Source organism: Coturnix japonica, chromosome 19 (genome assembly GCF_001577835.2).
Source record: "Coturnix japonica isolate 7356 chromosome 19, Coturnix japonica 2.1, whole genome shotgun sequence".
Classification (NCBI taxonomy): Eukaryota; Metazoa; Chordata; class Aves; order Galliformes; family Phasianidae; genus Coturnix; species Coturnix japonica.
Genome location: NC_029534.1, coordinates 904,041 through 925,136, shown reverse-complemented (window position 1 = coordinate 925,136; position 21,096 = coordinate 904,041). Strand labels below are relative to the sequence as shown.

Sequence of the window (21,096 nt, the reverse complement as noted above, 5' to 3'; positions counted from 1 at the left end):
TATTTTGCTGATTCATCTTCTCTCTTGATACTGTGGGGGTAAGGAGAGTCATTAACAGGATAATAAGCATCTATCTGTTGTTGCCTTCCCAACTTCATTTCATGTTTTCCCCACTCTTCCATCTTTCTGAGTCATAGCAGAGAAATTAAACTTTTATTAACGCAGCGATCAACTGATGTTGAGCTTCGTTTGCTCAACATCAGTTTGCCTGAAAACATGAATCAGAAGCAGTCATGTAGAAAGGACCCAATAATTAATAATGAATGCACAGAGCTGATTACTCCTTTGTGTGCTGTGCCTGTGTTGTCGAGGACAGGATCTCAGCCTCTTACAGGGAGGGAGATGTGTCCTGGGGCTTTGGTGTAGAGGGGCCACAGGCAGTAAAAGATATTCAGTAAGGGAGAGGTTGGAGAAAGAAGTGTCTCAAAGAATAATAACTTGTATTTGCAGTGTGTTACTTTTATTAGTGACAGGTTTATCGTGAGCCGTGCGTAGTTCATTGGGGTAGTGTACGTGTGCTTTTAGAGCTGTTCTCTCTTCTGTGCAATGCTTAATTGCTTTTCTTTTTGTTAACAGCAGCAGCAGAAGCAGCACTCCTGCCAAGACTCAGGCTCCCCCTCCACACATATCTCACCACCCCTCCGCCTCACCATTCCCCCTCTCTTTACCAAGCCACAGCCCACTGCATACCTTCACGCCCACCCTCCAGCCCCCTGCACACCCACATCACCCCAATATGTTTGCCCCTCCTACGGCTTTGCCTCCTCCACCTCCATTGACGTCAGGGACCCTGCAGGTTCCAGGACACCCGGCTGGTAGCACTTACTCAGGTAAGAGGCAGATAGATCGTGGCCCCAGTGTGGCAATGGAAACCTCTGCTGGTTGGGTAGAGGGGGCACTCACTGCTGAACGATTTGGGGTGATATCAAAACCAAAACCCACCCAGACTTTCCCAATGACTTCTGCCCCGGGAATGAAGATTTTTGGAAGCCTGTGCTTTTCTGTGTCTGCTCCCTGGGGTAAAACCACTTCAGAGTTCATATGGGGCCACCCAGAATCTGTGAAGGCTGTAGCAGATGTCTGTGCTGTAGCTGGGGTCTGTGCTCAGCCTTGCTTCCCTGCAGCCAGCCTGGCTAGGGGGAAGTCTGGTGGCTGTGCACACAGTGCTCCTGAGGTCGGCTATGTGCAGGGCTGTGGGGAGCAGATAGAAGTGGAGTGAAATATGCTCTGTTGTATTTTGTGGGGAGATGTCAGTTCCTCCTGGCTCACTGAGGGGGATCTGAGGGAAGAATACTGAGGTTCATCAATGCTTCAGTAACATAATTCATGTCCATGAAGCAGGGGAGCTGCGTTTGTGGCTGCCCTCTGTTCCCTGACTTCAACTTACCTGCACTGCCCACTTGCATCCAGGAATTGAAGGAGAACCTGAAGGCAGGTTCCGTGAAAGAGGGGAACTGGAGGCTTTCTTCTCTCAGTGTGGCCTATTGGGAAGAGCTGGGGGAGCTTTCTTAATCTGTACTGTGTCATGCTTTACTGTGAGGGAACTTAATATAGAATGTCACTACCGCAGCCAGCAGAAATTGGCACAGGGTCTGGAAAAGTCCCTGAGCTCAACAGAGGTCGCTTTGCTTTGTATTTCAGAACAAGATCTTCTCCGTCAGGAACTGAACACGCGGTTTTTGGCCTCGCAGAGCGCGGATCGTGGGGCCTCCCTGGGCCCACCGCCGTACCTGAGGACCGAGTTCCACCAGCACCAGCACCAGCACCAGCACACACACCAACACACACACCAGCACACCTTCACGCCTTTCCCTCACGCCATCCCACCCACTGCCATCATGCCGACGCCAGCACCGCCCATGGTGCGTACCCCAGGCAGAAATGTGAGGATAAGTAGAGCACAACTCTATTCTTTATTATGAACATTTGCCAGGCGGTGGGGAAGGAGTGATGTGCTGCCCAGGTGTGGTTGGGGAGGACAGGACGGGCGGTCCTTTCCCTATGGCTGTCATGTGTGTGATAGGTCCAGGTAGCAGTGCGGGGGCAGAGGGATGAGGCTGCTGGCCAAAGGGGGACTCGTGCCTGGGAATCCCTGCTGGTTGGAGTGATGCACTCTGATGCCTCCTCCGTTTTCCTGGCTCATAAAGACCTTGTTGTACATTGAAGGGAGAAAAACTCAAACCAGTTTCACTGGGAGTTCATTTTCTGCCTATTTTTCCTCTCTGTTGGTTGCCAAATAATAGGGAATTAGTCTGTGTTACCAACAGAAACGAAGCAACGGAATAGAAAGTAACTAGTTTGTGCTTTGATCCCTTTGCAGTTTGACAAATACCCTACAAAAGTTGACCCCTTCTACCGTCACAGTGTGAGTTTTATTACTCTGTTTAAAACTGACTTAATTGCTTTTCTGTGGTGGGTTGGGATCACCACTCAGTCAATGGCACAGTGTCGAACCTCTCCCTAATCATCACTCCAGGATTTACCATTATCGTTCTTGGTCGCTTTGGCTTTTGAAGGCTTGCATTTTATGGTGCTTGTTTCTGATAAAGATGCAGTATCAGCTTTTCCAGTCAAAAGATCTCTTGTTCATACACTGCTGAAGACAGGTTTGCTGTGAAAAAGATGAGACGAGAGGTGACTGTAGCACGAAGCAGTTCAGAGCAGTATTTTCATCACTGTGTTCCGGTGGTGCCAAAAACACTTAAGAATGATATTTTCCCTGAGAAATCTGAAAGGAAACAACAAACCATCACCCCAACCCTTCAGGGATGGGTAATCTAATAGCTATTCTAATATATCCTATTTTGTTTTATAAAATTTGAAAGCTTGTCTTACTCTTCCCATTTCAAAAGCCAGTCTGACCCACTGGGCTTGTTGTGCTCTGTTTGATGGCAGCAATACGATCCAGCTACGCACTTGACATGCTTATCTCAGAGCTACCAAAAACCTTATTTATTGAGATGAACTCATTCTTCATATTGATTGTAAAGCTGCTGCTCTTAAGGTTTAGAATCTGACTCATTTGCTGTTAAAATGCGGGTGACATTTCCTTCATCATACCAACAGAGGAGGGTATTTTGTTCATTTGGACAAGAATTTCTAAACCCAGTAGGGATATTTTGATGAGAGAAGGAGTACTGCATCAGCATTCAGAAATTCGCAAAGCATTTGGCTTCATGTGTTGATTTTGCTTAGAAGTGGAACTGGGTGAAAAGAACAGTCAAGGTGATGGTGTGATGCTTTCTGCTGTCCTGATTAAACGCAGTTCCTGCTCATAACTGATGCCTGTAGCACATGTGAACGGTCCCATTAATTCCTGACACCTTGTTTAAGTGTGTAGGGTGTGAGTGCCTGTGGGATCACACCTGTGGGAGTACGAGGCAAACATTTAAGCTGAGGATGATCTCTCAGAAGGGTCACGCTGCTGTTTGCATCACTGTTTGTGAAACTGCACTCTTGTTTGTGTAGCTTTATCATGGATTAAGAGGGGTAGATTATCCTGAATGTGGGATGTTGATTTGGGCAAGAACGTGGAATTGGGAAATGAGTAAATGCATCTTGGAGAAAGGAAGCACAAACGTTGATGTGTAAAGTAGGAAACATTGAAATAGTCCTCAGCTGGATACTGTTTTCAAACCCACAGTGAATCCTTCAGGTCTCAGTATTACCCCCTTTCACGTAAGGATGGGCTTCCATTTGCTTCCATGTGTGTGAGCCGGGATGTTGGCCCTGGCACAGGCACAGCAGCAGGGCCCTGGTGCATTAAGCTTCCCCTGCTTTCCTTGGGAACAGGTCTGTCCTAATGAAGTTACTGCAAAGTAATCACAATTGGCGTCTGTTGGATATTTAGCAAGCCAAAGATCAACATGGTGGCTATAAATTTCAACGGATTAACAGCCTTGCTAAAACTACAGCAAGGTCGTGGTAGCCAGAGCATTTCAGTAACCACTCCTAGGATGAATGTGCAGGAGAAGAGGAATGTTTGTTGGAGAGTTAAAATCAGTGTATGCCAGAAAAGAGAAAGCAGGGGAAGGTCAAATTTAATTAACTTAGCGGGCGTTATAAAACTAAGAGAAGCATTCCTTATTATTAGTTGTAGATAATAGAATATTAAGCTTCGCTCCGTCTTTTGCAATTAGTCCATTACGTGCAGAATTAAATACAGAAGACACTGGGGGATTCAAACCACATTTTAGTTATTAAAAAGTTACTGTAAATGAGGACGGGTGTCTTCTAATGACTTCTCAGATACCCACAGTCCAGCAGCAACTTGCCTGAAGGTTTTTCTGCATCACTGAAAGGAGCAAGTCCAAATTACAGAGAAGTGACAACAGGATAGGGATGTGTTAAGAAAGGAGGCTTCATTCTGTGCTTCTAAATAAACAATCTCCTGATCTATGACATACTAAAATAGTTTCATGTATATCAGTACCTGTAGTGTGAATAAATGGCCTTCTGAGACTGAAGCTATTGAAAGGGGAGCTGTGAAGTTGTGAGAAGGGATTCAGAAAATCACAAACATATGTTGAGATAAATCCATCCGAACTTTGTGGCACTGATTTACTGTGGGATGTGATGCTCTCAGTGTTTGCTCCCTCCGCATGTCCAGCTTTTGGCTGTTTCTGGCCATCGAGTCCTTTATTTTGATCCCAGAGGCAGCATTCGGGAGGTTCAGTTTCAATTGGCCGAGTTCAGAGGTGAAATTTTATCAGCCAGAGAACTCCTTCATGTGTTTGTCTGGCAGTAGCAGTGAGGTGAGCAGCCATCCCCTGCCAGACCCCAAGGTTCCCAGTGGGAACAGCTTTGCATTGAGATGCTTTGAATCCCCGACTCCTACCAGAGAGTGACTTCCCTGTGCTGCAGCGTAAGGAAAAGATTCACAGCCAGACTGCAGAGACCAGATAGGATTTGGTCATGATGCTTTGCTTGCTTGTTTCTCATGTGTTTCTCTGCATTAGAGCAGGAGAACTTTGTTTTTGCTAAGTTGTCTTAGTACAGATACATTGGGACCACTGAGGTTGGTGGAGATTTGCCTCTTTTTATGCCTCGTGGTCTGTCTTTATAAGACCAGAGACCTTCAGTTTTGGGGTTCTACTTTGGCCATTTTTTATAAGTAATCCTTTTTAGCAATTAAGTTCATCTGTCTCTGCTGCTACTGGAAGTGGCAGGATATCCTCTCAGACAGGCTAATGAAGTCAGAATTGTGCATATTGTCCTCGTTTCCGACAGAAACCATTAAAATCCTTGCATACTAATGGAGTTTTAATGATACAATATCCTAGAGCTTGTGCAGGTTTTTCCCCCCTCAAACAGCAGCGTTCTCTGCCTTGTTTGGCCGGGCGCTGCCTTTTCTCTTCAAATCTTCTGCAAACTGCAACCCTTCCAAATCCCCATCCAATTCAAAACCCAGACACTGCACAACAGTGTGCACTGATGGCCCAGTGCAGAGGCCAGGTTGCTGGCTGTATGATTTTGGAACTGCTTTTAAGCTCTGAAGTGAACATCATGACATTCGTGAACATCTCATTGACTGCTTTAACTAACATTGTTGGGGCGGGATCACGTCTTCAGCTCTCCCCGTTTCTCCATGTTCCATTCCCCTAACTGCAGGAATGCTCTCGCTGTGTCATCCAGCCGTTCATCTTTGCTTTGTGACCCACGTGCATTTATGCTCCCCTCTCTTCTTCTGTTTCAGCTGTTTCACTCCTATCCTCCAGCTGTATCAGGTATTCCTCCCATGATCCCTCCAACGGGCCCCTTCGGCTCACTGCAAGGAGCATTCCAACCCAAGGTAGGACGTGTTTCCATCTTACACTCAGATGCTCACTTGTTCTACATATAATGGCATGGTTAACTTTAGAAGCAATGCGATTAGTTCGCAGGGTAGCGTGCATTCATGTGAGGTCATGTAATAATCAGGATTTTAAGACACGATGATCATTATTGTTTTCTCATTTCCATAATTATCTCAGAGCTCCAGCACAACGCCGTACACTGATTTAGTTCCCCACTCCTTTGTGACAGCGACGATGGTGGAGTGCGATGAGTTTGTTTCTCTTTTGCATTGTTTTTATGAAGTCACTCTTGATTTATGAGTGGGAGGAAATCATTCTCTGTAGCCTGTAGTCTTTGTGACTGAAATCAGGACTGAAATTTCTGCAGAGAAGACACCTTTCTTAAATTGGCCCATCCACTCTAATGACTGAATATGTAAATTGCAGTTCATTAGTGGGATTCTTCATATATATGGTAATCAGTCTGTTAACAACTCTGTTACTTAATTGTTAGTTATACTGAAGCTGATTTCTTTTTTCTTCATTTTAAGTGAGCAAGATGTTGTCTAAATGTAGTGCTTTTTCCTCCAAAAGATGCATTTTGTTACGTTAGCTGAATATTTACATTCAAATCAAGGGAAAAGCTTTAATTTTCTCCAGATAGATGTTGCCTTATCCGATGCTCTTGTGCTAATAGTTCATTGTGGATGCAGCTCAGATCCTTGTATGGTAACCACGTAGGTTGCTGCTGCTTTGTGACAGTGAGGGCAGCAGTTTTAGCCAGTTCCAGTGCGTTATTGATAAGCAGCAGAGCACAGCCTTGGTATCCCAGGTGCTGCTTTAGGTGCTGTCTCATACTGTTCAGCTTTTCAAAGGTGAGAGGAATTCCCAGTGCAATACTGCTGTTGCCTCACGTGTTTCAGATCACTGTCACTAGCGGGCAGTCAGTGGGCAAAGCGAGTTTGGAAACTGAGATGTCAGTACCTACATCACTACATGGTGATGGCAGTTATCCTTTTTGATTAAAAGAGCTGATCTTCACAGCACAGGCAGCATTAATGAGGGAGAAGTACTGTTTTTCAGTTCATGTTTTTGTGTGGCTTTTTACTCATAAATGCTCTCTTTTTGTGTTACAATTCTAGACTTCCAATCCTATCGATGTTGCAGCCAGACCTGGAACCGTCCCTCATACCCTTCTACAGAAAGATCCACGGGTGTGTAGGAAGAATTACTGTATTGTTCTAAACTAAAGCTATGCCTTGTGAAAGTACCGAGCGCTAGGGCTGCCACCTTCTGTATGTCCGAATCAATGTCTGAAGCTAAAGCTTAATCTGAACTATTAAGTCGGTGAGATCAGAGGAGTTGCATGAGGACAGGTTAAATCCTGACCCTTCTGTCCATCAGTGGCTACAGCAGATAGATGCCGTGCAATGCAGAGCTCTTTCCTTGCTGTCAGGTGGCATCCCCACAAGACTGGGGTCAAACTGCAGACCAGCATAGAGACGCACAAACCTCTTTGAGATTTACATTTATATTCTGTAATTGTTTCTGATGTGGGCGATGACAGTTATTCCCTTGGTTACTGTATTATTGACTGCAGCAGCAAAATGCGGATGCACTTTATTGATCACTTGGTGCCTCTGGATTTTGAGTTGGAGCGCATGTGAACAGCATTTATTGTCTCAGTGCTTCGTTTTCTGGCTTTTTTTCTGTTCCTTGCAAATGCCCTCGGGTTGTTTGCTTGTTTGATTGAATACACGTTCTTTGCAGCGAGGAACATCATGCAGTCCTATTTTTCTCAGAACGCTATGACAAAAATCAATGGATGTGGAATTGGTCCACTTCTAAATGCTGCAGAGCTGTTTTCTTTGGGTTACACCAAGTTCCATTAGTTGGAGTTTGCTCTGAATTAGCGCTGTTGTTAAGCTTTATAACAAAAGGACCCACCTGTTCTCATGTCTGCTCATTCCAAAGATAACCGAAGCCTCCCGTCATTAAGTCACTTTGTTTTGTGCTGCCTTTCAGCTTGTAGTGCAGTTTTGATTGTTTCAAGATGATGCCAGGTGCCGTCACTGAGTCTGCAAAATAGCTCTTCCATCTGTAGGTCTCCTTTTAAAGGAGATGGCTCTCTGGATGTGCCTCCCTGCTGAACAGGCAGGGCAGTAGCTTGCAGGGCAGACCAACAAGCTCATTGGGAGCAGCCCCCTGATACTGCCCTGTCCGATTCCAAGCAGCTCTGAAAGATTAGACCAGAAGTTTGCCCAAAGGACAGAGCTGTATTCTTCTTTGGAGCAGTTAACCAGCCATTTTGGTAGCATTAAATCAACAAATTAATGCAGATGCCAGAGGACAGAGCGCTCAGTGTGAGGCTTGTTTCGTTGCTTGTCAACACTTAGGTACAACAGCCATGGGGGGAGGGAGACCGGCTCCAGTACGGGGGCTGAGGACTAATTATTAACTGAAAGGGCTTCATTTGAAAGTAAAATTATAACATTTTAATTTCATCTCTTAATGAAGCAATACAAATTTGTTAATTAGAGCAATTGTTTGAGTGACAGGCATGTAACCAAGCTGTCATTTCTTCTTCACAGTTGACAGATCCGTTCAGGCCCATGTTGAGGGTAAGAAACCTTCCTGTGCTACAGTTTGTCGAGCTCGTCTCAGTCCCCGCCGGGTTGCAGCACACACTAATTAAGAGCAGCACCGTGCTCCATCTGGGGGATTTTGCACCGTGTTTGCTGAGCACTGTGGTCAGCATCGTGTGGTCGCTCGAGGAAGAGAAGCAGTTTTAAAGCTAGAAGTTCCCTGTTCTCACATAACCACAAACATCAGAGGTTAAATATTGATAATCCTTGTGTCGCTGTGGCTCACAAGGCTCCCTGAGCTGATCCTACAGGCTGCCTGGCAGATGTCTCCTGCCATTTTAATGCAGGTTTAAGGATTCCGCTTTCTAATGTTCATAGTGTGCTTTGTGTGTTATTCAGTACAGAACTCCTACTGGAGTACCTTCTTGTCCAGCACACACAGTCAATCCAGCTCAAACACAGAACACTTTAGAGATAAAAGAACCAAAAGATACAATCTTACAGTAACCAAAAAGATATTTTTGTTTTTAGGGGTTTATTTGTGAGCCAAAATGTTGTAGGTTCAGACCTGCAGTTATATGAGGCAGTCAGACTGATTTGGAAAAGCAGACTGAGGTTTTTAGGTGTTTTTTATTTGGATCATCTGGTGGAAAGGCCAGTCTTAGAATAGCTGTGCCTTTGGAAATGTACTCAATGTACTGTTGTGAAGCAATCCAGCTGTGCAGAGTAGTTGCTAACAGGGAGATAGTTCCAGCAGCACAAGCTGCATTCTCAGCCAGTGGCATCAGAAGATTGCAGGAGTGCAGGAAAACAGAGCGTGGGTTTGTCTGGGGAGGAGGATGACCAGGAGCATCCCTAGGATAAAGCATCGCAGGTACTGGGAAATCATTGATTCATGCTCTATCCCTCCTGTTCTTTCCAGAAACCTGGGAAGTGGTGCGCTATGCACGTCCACATCGCCTGGCAGATCTACCATCACCAACAGAAAGTCAAGGTCAGTCTTTTGGGCATACCTGCATTTCAGATACATTGTGCGATGCAAACCTGTGAGTGGGAGGTTTTGCCTCTTGCTGTCAGCAGTTCTGTACATGGATGAAGCCTTGTTAACATAACCACAAGTAGCATCATAGCTGCGTTGCTCCTGCAGATGTTCACTATAATAATAGGGAGGAAAGGTTGGTGTCTGTGTTTGGCATTTATGGCAGGAGTCAGGAGTGCTAGAAAGTGAAATTAACAAGGAGACCCTACCACTCTGCAGTCCTTGCATGCAACTGAGTTGTATGATCTCAGGTAGTGCTGTAAGATTATGAAGATGTTGAACAGCTACTAAAATCTACAGCTAATAGAGTTTAAAAATAACCCCTTTAAACAAGGTTGACAGGTTAATTTGCTGCAATAGACATATCTCTCTTCTCTGCTTCCTTATGTTTCCCCTGCTAGTGATCTTCATTCATCTTCCCATTATCAAAAAAGACAAGATTATAGACCTAGAGAGTTATATCTCCTTTTTTTTTTTCTTCTGTATTTTATTGAAAAGATATTTTCTTGAAATGAAATTATTGTTCCCATGTTATCTGTGTCCTTTGAATCTTCTTTGATTTGATATTCAGAGAGGTCATACTGCTGTATTTATAACCCGTGGTAAATGCCATTTTCATACAGCCGTTTATTTTGCCTGCTGACTTTGTCTGTTTAAGAACAGTAATAATGCTCAGACTGTTGGGAAAGGGCATTGTTTGGTTTTTTTTGGATGCCGTGGATGATGATAATTCCAAAAGTAGCTGGAAAATGTATTTCACTATCTCAGTTCAGTCAGAAGACGAGGTGTGGTGTGCAGTCATGAAGGCAAAAATGCAGGAAACCCCAGGAAAGAATGAATGCAGCTGTAGATGCTGTTTCCCTGCCCATACCTCTGCAGCAAGACACCATTCAGACATGTGTAATCAGTCTGCACACCCAGGGAGACACAGCCCAAGCCAGACAGCAGCCCTGGGCACAAAGCAGTTCTACGCTGAGGCTCAGGATGACCAATGTAGGGTCAGCCTGGATTCCAGGCAGATTTTGCTCTCCTTCATTGGCCTGCTCCCTTTCAGGAAAGGATCTACAGCTTGATCTAATGTGCCGTGAAGTTAGAGCAAGCATTTACATTGAGGTTAGTGGGCCCTGTGTTAAGGTGTTTGGCATTTGCTGGACCTGAAATGCATTCATAAGGTTACTATCAAGAGGGGGGCAGCAAATGGGAGTAAAATGAATCTGATCAGTTTTCTTCCTTGCTCTTTTAAGGTAAATCAACGCATTCAGAAGGCTTTTAACACAGCCATGATGTTCCATTCCTCTCCAGACAGGGGATTTTTTGGTTATTAGAACAGTGCTATTCATATGGCCACAATTAAAGTTTCTGCCAGATTTGCTGTTCTGAGTAATGCCTGTCAGAGGTTTATAACTTGGTTGTTAAGAAGAATAAGAAGAGCTCACAGCCTAAAAATCTGGCACAGAGCCTTCAGTTGAGGCATTTGTGTTTTCTGATCTTTTAAAATCACTGAAGTGCTGCAATCTGACATCTAAAAGCCCTGACCTGAACGTGGCTGTCTTTTGCATTTCGCTATTTGCGCAGGTTATTATCACAAAACATTGATAAATCTGCTTTTTCTTTTGTTTCCTCTTTTTCCTGCTCATAGCTTCATAGACATGTTATTAGCACTTGAAAAACAGCTACTAGGCATGCACATTAACTTGGTCATAACTTTTTAATATGCATATTTATATCATTGTAATAGTCTGTACTCTGAGCTGGCACGGTATTAAATATTGATTTATTAAGCGTAACGTGCTCCAGAATTACTGTTAAGATCTACTGGTTCAGTGTTACACGTTTGTAAATCCTTTCAGCTGACCTGCACAATTAATCAGCAATCTGTGTTGAGGGAGTTTTGGCAGCTCAGGTAATTGGGAATTTGGTTATCCTCTGCATTCTATAAAACTATTGAAGTGGGAACCACTGAAGTGAGTGTATGACACAAGGAAGAATCCATCCTTCATCCATTTATCATTTACAATGCGGCTACATCAGGAAACAGGCTTTCAAAAAGAAAATCTGCTCATTCTAGTACCATATAAATAGAGGCAGTGTCATACAGTGCTTTGAGTTTGGAGAGCAAGCTATCAAAATGAGACTGGAGTTTATCAGACACTACTGCACTTCGTATGTAATTTGCTTCATTTTAGCCCCTATCTCGCTCAATTGCAGTCTGAGAGGCACTGAAAGATACCCAGCATCAAGTGTTCCTCGGCTGCAGCTCCACATTTAGATGTGATGGTTCTGCTGTGTGTGTGTCACTGCCTGATGGGTGATCCCTGCAGTCAGAGGTCAGCTGGCAGCTCTGCCTCTTGCACTTGGTGCTTTCCCCGCTTTCAGCACTCCTGCCCACCTGGGATCACATCCAAACTAACATCTCTCTTTGACTTTGTTTTTATTGTTGTGTTAAAGGCAGACCTGTGCTTACAGCCAAGTATGTGTTTTTAAGGCCTCTTCAGAGATTTCAGTGTTTGTTCTGCTCATTCAAGTCTGTGCTAAAACTCTTTGCTCCAGAGGGGTATATGTGTTTGTGAAGACACTGGTTTCGCCCTGGGCAAAATACCTACTGGGAACTTGAGGTTGTTTGCCTGCTGCCAGGAGACTGGTTCTGCACTTATACCCAGGCTCCTAAAAACTGATAATCTTTGTTAAATCATTGGTCGTTATGAATAAATAGTGCTGTACCCACAGCATTCCAAAAGTGCCTTTTAGGACAGTCTCTTGCAAATCTTTTTTTCTTTATGTTTCAGAAACAGATGCAGTCAGATCCACACAAGCTGGACTTTGGCCTGAAACCTGAATTTCTGAGCAGGCCCCCAGGCCCCAGCCTCTTTGGAGCCATCCACCACCCCCATGACCTGGCCCGGCCCTCGACTCTCTTCTCTACAGCCAGTGAGTATTGAGGATCAAACTCTTCCTTGTGGCATGCTCATTAACATGCTAATCTGTGCCATGTTGACAGGAAATTTCCCATATGCTTTGGCTTATGAACTTTGCAAGACGTGCCAGAGGCTATTAGTCTATTTGATAAATATTTTAAAATTATTCCATATGCTCTTTAAAAAAAGAACGACGACGTGATAAAATGCCGTGCAGGTTATACACAGAGTAACATTTCACGCAGTGATATCTGCATCCTGGAGGTGACAGGCTGGAAGTGCACTGTGTTGTGTGTTCCCCTTTGTTTTCCATACTGACACATTTCTCCTCCACCTTCTTTAACTGACAGCTTCTGTTCAGAAGAGCAGCTGCTGTTTGCATGGGATCCTGACCTGAGCATACAGCAATCTCTGCTTACGTGAGGTGCTGTTTAAGAATAGGCAAATATAGAGCACAGGGAGTCCCCCTCTGAGCATTAGCTAGGAATTCACCATCTTGCTTTGTTTCAGCAGGTGGGGCTCATCCAGCCGGCACCCCTTTTGGCCCTCCACCTCACCACAGCAACTTCCTCAACCCAGCTGCTCACTTAGGTAAGTGCAGTGAGTAGTTCTTGGCCCTCTCTGTGCGAGCCACTCACTGTGAACACAACTCAGAAGTTACACACAGGCATTTTCAGCCCTGCTGCTTTTGCATGATATGCTGCAGCTGGTTGCACTGTGAATATCCACTGAACTGACAGCCGGTCCAGTTGTTCTGTCGTTATCCAGAAGGCTTCCGTGCAGGCATAGCACAGCTGGATAACACAGTAATGCCTTCTCACAATGGCCAACACACCAGTGAGCTATTTCCATTGGTTTGCAGAGCCTTTCAATCGACCAGCTTCCTTCAGCGGTCTCACTGCGGTGGGCAGCAATGCCTTCGGGGGACTCGGCAACCCGACAGTCAGTGAGTAACCTCTTTGTTTATGAATTCTTGTTTGCTGGGTAATTCAGGACATGGCGTGACGGTGACTCTTTGCTGTCATTTTATCAGTTGCGTAGATCACACATCATTAAGGGACGGTAATCTGAAAAGTGAGCTTTTTCCTTTAAGTAATAGCATCCTTAGTCACTTGTAAATGGTTTTCTTGTAGTTACCTCGTAGTTTGGGTTCAGTGTAGTGCTAAATGTCACCATTACATTGTTAAAAGGAAATAACTGCATCTAGAACTCATGAGTGTAAGGAGTTTGTGGGATTACACGTGGTTTTGTTGCATGGTCAAAGTAGTTAATGTGCAGTGCGTGTCTGTAATCCTGAGCTGTGGATGAGAACATTTGTTTTTTTTCCTTTCTCACCAGTGAATCCAGGACATGTGCCTGGAAAAGATCACTAACCTGCATTTATTTGTCCAGGGTCATCAACATTTCTCTAGATTTGGCCAGTCACAAAAGATCATCCCTTTAAAAATTCCTCTCTTTCACCATACTCCAAATCTGGCATTGTTTTGGTCACATTTTATATTACTTTGGTTCAGGATCGAATGCAACAAGTTCCATTATTTGTATTAAGTAAAATGGTCATTGCCCGGTGTCTCCAAAATATTTGGACTAAGGATCATTGTCACTCTTATCTTCCTACTCTCATCCCTTGTCAGTTTTATCCACAGCATTTCCCTATCCAATTAAAAACAGCTGTCAGATGCCTGCCCATTTTTAGGAATGAGACCCTCTAATGAATCTCTGTTAATTTCCTTTCCTTTTCCAGCTCCCAATAATATGTATTCATTTTAACTCTGAGTGCTGTAAAAGTTTTTTTGGTAAGTACCTTCACTAGAGCATACCTTTTTCTTAAACCTTTTTGTTTTCCACTTCACCATTTCAGCACCCAACTCAATGTTCGGCCACAAGGATGGCCCCAGTATGCAGAGCTTTAGCAACCCTCACGAGCCCTGGAACCGACTGCACCGAACTCCTCCTTCGTTCCCGACCCCTCCGCCCTGGCTGAAGCCAGGAGAGCTGGAGCGCAGTTCATCTGCTGCAGCTCATGACAGAGATAGAGATGTAGATAAACGAGACTCATCTGTTAGTAAAGATGACAAAGAAAGGTACGAAAGAACACTTCCAAGAATTGTCTAGTTCAAAGCTTGGGGCTCCGTTCCGCTTTTAACCCTTCCCAGCCTGGCACATTGTTAAACCAGAGCTTCAGAAGAGGGACGCTCGGGGAGCTGACACCATCACCGCCTACGATGCAGCGCTGGCGGCAGGGAAGATGCAGATCTGCCTCGGGTGCTTCCTGCTCCATCTGTTTCTCTTCTCACTTGCACCTCAGTTCATCAGAAGGAGCTTTGCTGGAGCAGAGTTCAGGCAGTGTCAAGTGAGAATAGAATGCCTTGTGGGTGACTTTTTTATAGGCTTTTTGAAGACGTGGTGTGTAGATGGGTGCCTGACAGGATGTAGAAAGAAATGTGAAGTCCATCAGACACGTATCTGCACCCATGAATATTCAGCTTTGTAAATCCTATCTGCAAAACAAATAACCCTGCTTCCACCCCCTAAAACGACCTGAGGAGAGAAACCACTGTTAAAGTTGTAAAATTACAACACCATAAAATACAACGGCATGGCATTTTCCAGTACCACTATAAGCTTCAGTGCATGCCATTCATTGAATCAGCCTTAATTCCCCTGCAGAACACACACATACATGCACTGCTGTTGCTTACCTTTTTTGTTCAGTGTATTACATGGACTTGCACTCTAACATGTCCAGGCTGGGAAGGGTTAATGAAAAGTAAAACCTGGTCATATATTTTTTTTTTGTCAGGACTGTTCCCATTCTACAGTTAACTCCGTAACAATTCCTCTTAACATTTAAGTACCAAATTATAAGAATTTGCCATTCAGCAAGTGTCATGCCTTCCTTGGAAAATGCACAGAGGCTGATTTCAGCTTTTTCAGTTGTGGCTTAATGGCTTTGCTGCTAAGTTTGCACATTACTTTACTACATAATGGCTATTTGTTTCTAATTTTTTAATATAGAAGAATATTTAGGAGTTGTGCTTTTCTGACTTCTGTCACTAACCCGAATCTACGCATTAGCAGCCTTTTCCAAAAGAAGTTATGCTAACACATTAGATATTCTAAAAAAATACATTGAAGAGCTTTTCTGTGTTATTGTAAAATGTTGAAGAGCAACTCAAACCTCAGATCTTGTCACCTACATTTTCCATTTGGAATATTTTCTGTTTGGTAGCATAGCTTCATTATTTTCATGTCTGGTGTTAATGCTTCCGAATAAATTTCTGTTAGAAATTGGGGATTCTGTCCTGCGAAATGCTTAAGCATGTGAGTAACTTTACTGGCTTGAATGGCAAAACGTTTCAGTTACTGATGATATGGGTAGCCTTTACAATGACGTGATTCTTTCAGTTACTGTTTTGTTGTTCTGTTATGAGGTGTTCCTGCTGAAGAAAACCCTTTCAGGAATACATCCCCTGCCAGCAGCTTTAGCATTGCCTGACCTCCATATCATAGCTCAGAACATAATTTATTTTCAGTGATTTGAGAGTTTAAAAGTAAATGTCATTCATTCTTCATGTTCCTGCACAATTACGGCTACCAGTTCAGTACAGTAATGGCTTTGCTGATCCAGTATCGCTATGCATCCATGTGATTTTAAGAGTTCTACTTTGCAGCATGTTCACACTGTTGCCTGTTTGAGAAGATGCAGAGAATTCCTTCCTGGAGACACTCTCCCTACGTAGATAATGTCTGGTGTAGTTTGTGAGCTTCTCATTCCTCTCCTTTGACCTTCAATGGCACCCAGCAGGGTGAAGGTGCAGCCTTGCCCCTCTGGTTGAGGTCCCATTCTGTATCACCAATTTTGATAAACATTAGAACCAAGGAATTCATTTTACCTTACAAATTTGATTCAGTCTAAATAGGAAGGCTACTCCACCTGGTCAGCTCTGCTTTCATAAAGTAGTTGGTACAGGATCTATTCAGATATGTTTTGTTATCCGTTGCCAAACAGTTATTCTCTAAATCCTGTATGCAACATAAATTGGTTTCAGAGATGTAGAGAACTTGCAGTATTTTGAAGGCTTCCTGGCCATTGGCAGGGAGATCAATTGGCAGTCTTTGCTGTGCTCAATCTTCCCTAGAAATGGGAAAGGATTGGTAATCTTAAAAACAACAGACTCCAGAGAGGTGTTAATTTGAGAGCTAGTTTGAATGATGGGCATTGCTGCTGAAGAGGTCAGCGTATAATCCATACATGATGGCCACCTCTATTAGAAGACCTGTGCTGAGGCTTATTTCACACTTAGAGAATTGCCTGTCTTTCTGGAGGTTATTTGTCTCCACAATACCGGTGTCTTGAGAGGTTTTAATCTTCAGTTTCGAGAAAGAAATTGAATTGTGGGAAGCAAACTGAAAATCTGGAAGGGTGAAGACAATATAGATAAAAAACCTATGATGTAAAGATTTGCTTTCTGCAAATCAACAAGTATAGTCAGACATCCTCAAGGCTTTGCTTTTATTTTTGAGAGTTTCTTGTGCTTTAATTTTTACACTTCTCTTTCTTCTTAGAGAGAGCATTGAGAAAAGACACTCCAGCCATCCTTCGCCAGCACCTATCCATCCAGTAAACTCCCTCGGACATAATCGCAGCTCCAGTGAGCAGATCAGGAGCCATCTGAATCCTGAGGTTCGAGAAAAAGAGAAACCCAAAGAGCGAGAGAGGGATCACTCCGAATCTCGGAAGGAAATTAATGTTGAAGAGCACAAGGTGAAGGACAACTATATTTCAGAGAAAGAAAGCCTGAGCCATGAAAGCCGAGTGGTGGAAGAGTCGAAGCAAATGTCCAGGGTTCCTTCACCCTATGCTAGGCCACCTGTTGTGGAAAGCACCAGGCCTAACAGTACTTCAAGCCGTGAGGCTGAGAGGAAGAATGAGCCAGCGTACGATAATCCGAAGAAAAGCAATGAAGTCAAAGTGAAGGAGGAGCGAAAGGAAGACCATGATGCTCAACATGAGGGACCTCAGACTCACAGGTCGTCTGATCAGCCACCACCTATATCTACATCTAATGTCCATCCAAGTCCTTTAGTGTCTATGCCCATGACTGTAGGTGTAACCGGGATACATCACATTAACAGCATCAGCGGTCTGGATAGGACTCGCATGATGACCCCCTTCATGGGAATTAGCCCGATTCCTGGTGGAGAACGCTTCCCCTATCCTTCTTTCCACTGGGATCCAATGAGAGATCCCCTAAGAGATCCTTACAGAGAGCTAGATATCCATCGGAGAGACCCCCTAGGCAGAGACTTTTTGCTAAGAAATGACCCCCTTCATCGTCTGTCTACGCCAAGATTATATGAAGCCGACAGATCGTTCAGGGATCGGGAACCCCATGACTACAATCACCACCACCATCACCACCACCCTCTCTCCGTTGACCCTCGACGTGAGCATGAGCGGGGCAACCACTTGGATGACAGAGAGCGGTTGCACATGCTCAGAGAGGACTACGAACATGCACGCCTGCACTCAGTTCACCCGGCCGCCTTGGATGGACACCTGCCTCACCCAAGCCTCATCACACCAGGACTTCCTAGCATGCACTACCCCAGAGTCAGTCCCCCGACAGGACACCAAAATGGTATCCTCAATAAAACTCCCCCCACAGCAGCTCTCAGTGCCCCTCCGCCACTTATTTCTACGCTGGGGCCTCGGCCTGGGTCTCCAAGAAGGACTACTCCTCTGTCAGCAGAGATGAGAGAGAGGCCTCCTTCTCACACCCTCAAGGACATCGAAGCTCGATAAGCAGAGCGAGACTAAATAAAAAGCAGAGAGAGAGGGACAGAACGTTGTAAATGAACATAATATAAAGACCTTCTTACTAGTCTATTGATACAGACTGGGAATGTGACCCACTGTACAATATGTATAGACCTGAGTGCAAAGATTTTGAAATGTTTTTTTTGTATATTATATGTTGAAATTTTCCAGATCTTTTAGCCAAGTCCATACGTCCCTCGTGTCTCCTACTCTATTTTATTTCTAGTTTAAAAGTTGCAAAATTTGAACTGAAGAACAAGACATTAATCTGAACGATCTGCCTAGAAACAAGCCACCGCCAATGAGAACCGTACAAAGCTCTTTCAGACCAGAAGTGAAGACATTTGTAGATATTTATGTAAAAAGAGTGCTTCATGGGTTAATGGTTCATATATGCAAAAAGGGTAAGATGAAAGCTTTACTTTGTATAAATGTAAATAGATAAAATTAAGTAACATAATACATTAATACTTCTTAAACTGTGCTATTTGCAAACTTAATATTGATCAACACAGTCTGCTTATGCTGTGTTACATATATTGTTATAGACAGCTAAACCCCTTCAACTATGCAATGAATTTTAAGGCTTTTCACAAAAGCCTTTATAACTCAAAGGAGCCTTTTCAACACACAACATACTTAAAGTCATATTTTCCCTGAACAAGCTCATCTGTATTAGAAACCTGTTTCTCCTGCTTGTTTTGATGAAGAAACAGCCCACTAGAAGTGTAGTTCTCTGTCTGAACCCCCGCATCAAGATGCTGATGTTTCTGTACCTCATGTATTCCTTAGAACGCGTCAGGTTAGCAGTCTGTAATCGCCGATACTGTCATGGCAAACAGGTTTTCAGTCACGTCCATCTGGGTTAAACCGAGTAATAATCAAATGCTGTCAGTTTTCCAGGGCTTTGGTCACTTAACACGTCAGATTTGGTTTTGGAAGGGCAGTTGGTTGAAACCATTCATGTCTGTGTGGCATTTCGATCTGTACGCACACTTCCTTTTCAGCGACACTGAAACAAAATCCTGCAAGAAAGCCAATACTTTTCTAGAAAAAATGATGGGTATGTTTTCACTGTGGATCAGTAGTTTAATTAATGAACTCCGCTGCAGATTTCATAATGCAATTTGTTGTATTTCAGTTGGTAATAAAGTCTGTGAATAGTTAACAGGTCAGCCTTGTTGTTCCCTGATCACAGAAGATGTGAATTCACGTGCAGAACGTGCTCCTTTTTAACAGAACGCATCATTCCTCTGAAATCTGTCTTTTCATAACACGTGTTTTTATAATGCATTAAGTTTCTTACCGGAATATTTGGAGAGAATATGACTTTATCAGAGAGAATTCAATACCTTGTCTACTGGACTGTAAAATATATGTATGAAATAAAACTAGTTCCATTGGTCTTCTAGTGTATTAAAGTGCTATCCGAGGTTGTTATCCTGTTTTGGCAAAAAAAAAAGAAAGGAAAAGTATAAAAAAAAGAAACAAGGTACCTACCGACATTGTTTCTAATGATCAGAGGTCTATTGGAGTAGTCAGCTGAAGGTTTAGTTGTGAGCTTCAGGTTTTGTGGACTCCAGATGTTGTGCCGTGTTCTTTTCTCAGTTTGTTTTCCTTCTTTTTTTTTTTCCTTTCATTTTCTTTTTTTTTCTTGTTTTGGGGTTTTTTTATTTCTTTTTTTAAGAACGGAAGGAAAAATGACAAACAAAAAAGCAAACAAACCAACCCAACCCAACCCTGAAGAATGATGTACACTGGAACCGTAGCGGTAGCTTTCAGTATTGTAAAGAGATTGTTATATACAAACCTTTTTGCTGTTTATCCTGTATGTAATAAAGTCCTTTCTAGATCCTATGTGAAAAGAAAAGTGAAGCAGCTCTCAATCTTCAGCATGTTTCCTCATCAGCGAAGACTTGTGTAATGTAAATTGTGCCATGTTATTAAAAAATGTGAACTAAACTGCTAGGTGCTTCTTTGTGTGCAGTACCCCATCGTTGCTATGGGGAAGAAATGATACCTTTTCCCAAGAGTGGGTTTTTGTGCAGAAGGTCTAGATGTTAAGAATGGAAAGGACGCAACAAGACTTTATGAGTTGTCTTACAGAATGGATTTTCATGGTCAGGTTAAAAAGGAACAAAAAGGAAACCAAACCCTTGGCTTGCCTGGATTGCACGACTTAAAACTTTCTTCTGCCTCAACAGTTACCACTTGAGGTAAACAACTGTTTGCATGCAGCCGTACATTCAAGCTTTGTTTTGTTTCTCAATGCTGTTGTAGAATTGCTGTCTGTTCTGTGTTATTCCCATGCAAATCTGAAGAAAGTGGAATTCCTCTGAATTTCAACCGTGTAACACAAAGAGTAGCCCTGTGTCTTTCTGGAAACTAGTTTGGTGTGATCTCTGTGCATTCTCAGTAGCAAAATACCCCGCAGTAGCATAATACACAAAAAGAGCTTGGAGGGTTTTTTCCTGCAAACAGCCCATGTATTGGTCTTCTAAATGACTATCATTAATTCAACTTGATAAAGGAAAGCAGTCACAGATGGCTGTAGAAGGATAAAACTATGAGTGAGGGAGTCTGCGAGACAGGGCCCAATGAGAGCATCATCTTCCAAGCTCATCTCAGCATTGTAATAGGAGTTCTAGCAGCTTTGTCCATGTCTTCAGGGAGAATAAATGTGGACTGTATCGACTATGACCGTTGTCCTCAGAGGTGCTCAGAACACTCCTGTTAAGGGTCATGAATTTCCAACCAAGCCAATGAAACCTCAGTCCCAGAGTCCAAGAAAGCATTGAGGCAATTCAGTGTATGAATTCAATGCAGTTTAAGTGGCTGTCTGCCTTTGAAGAGCAGCGTGAGGTCTTACGTGAGTGCTGATGTTCACAAGAATATGCCTGAAAGGTATGACAAGAGATGTAACAAGATTGTAATGCTTGTAAATGTTGCAGATGTGTTC

General features: G+C 43.5%; 1 protein-coding gene across 10 annotated transcripts in view; it reads left to right on the top strand.

Annotated features, from left to right (window-relative positions):
• The window catches only part of AUTS2 (activator of transcription and developmental regulator AUTS2), a 523,712-nt gene extending 503,613 nt beyond the window's left edge, over window positions 1-20,099 (top strand). For 4 of the 10 annotated variants that reach the window (XM_015880952.2, XM_032448367.1, XM_015880960.2 and 1 more), the window contains 12 exons: window positions 577-830; window positions 1,642-1,883; window positions 2,321-2,365; window positions 5,696-5,791; window positions 6,917-6,988; window positions 8,366-8,395; window positions 9,282-9,353; window positions 12,185-12,326; window positions 12,824-12,904; window positions 13,176-13,259; window positions 14,175-14,397; window positions 16,883-20,099. In XM_015880952.2, the coding sequence (XP_015736438.1) occupies window positions 577-830; window positions 1,642-1,883; window positions 2,321-2,365; window positions 5,696-5,791; window positions 6,917-6,988; window positions 8,366-8,395; window positions 9,282-9,353; window positions 12,185-12,326; window positions 12,824-12,904; window positions 13,176-13,259; window positions 14,175-14,397; window positions 16,883-18,122 (2,581 nt within the window). In that variant the 3' untranslated portion in view covers window positions 18,123-20,099. The remainder of the gene's footprint in view (window positions 1-576; window positions 831-1,641; window positions 1,884-2,320; window positions 2,366-5,695; window positions 5,792-6,916; window positions 6,989-8,365; window positions 8,396-9,281; window positions 9,354-12,184; window positions 12,327-12,823; window positions 12,905-13,175; window positions 13,260-14,174; window positions 14,398-16,882) is intronic. The other 6 variants (XM_015880954.2, XM_015880957.2, XM_015880955.2 and 3 more) reach the window with 6 other exon arrangements.
• Window positions 20,100-21,096: the final 997 nt, after the last annotated feature.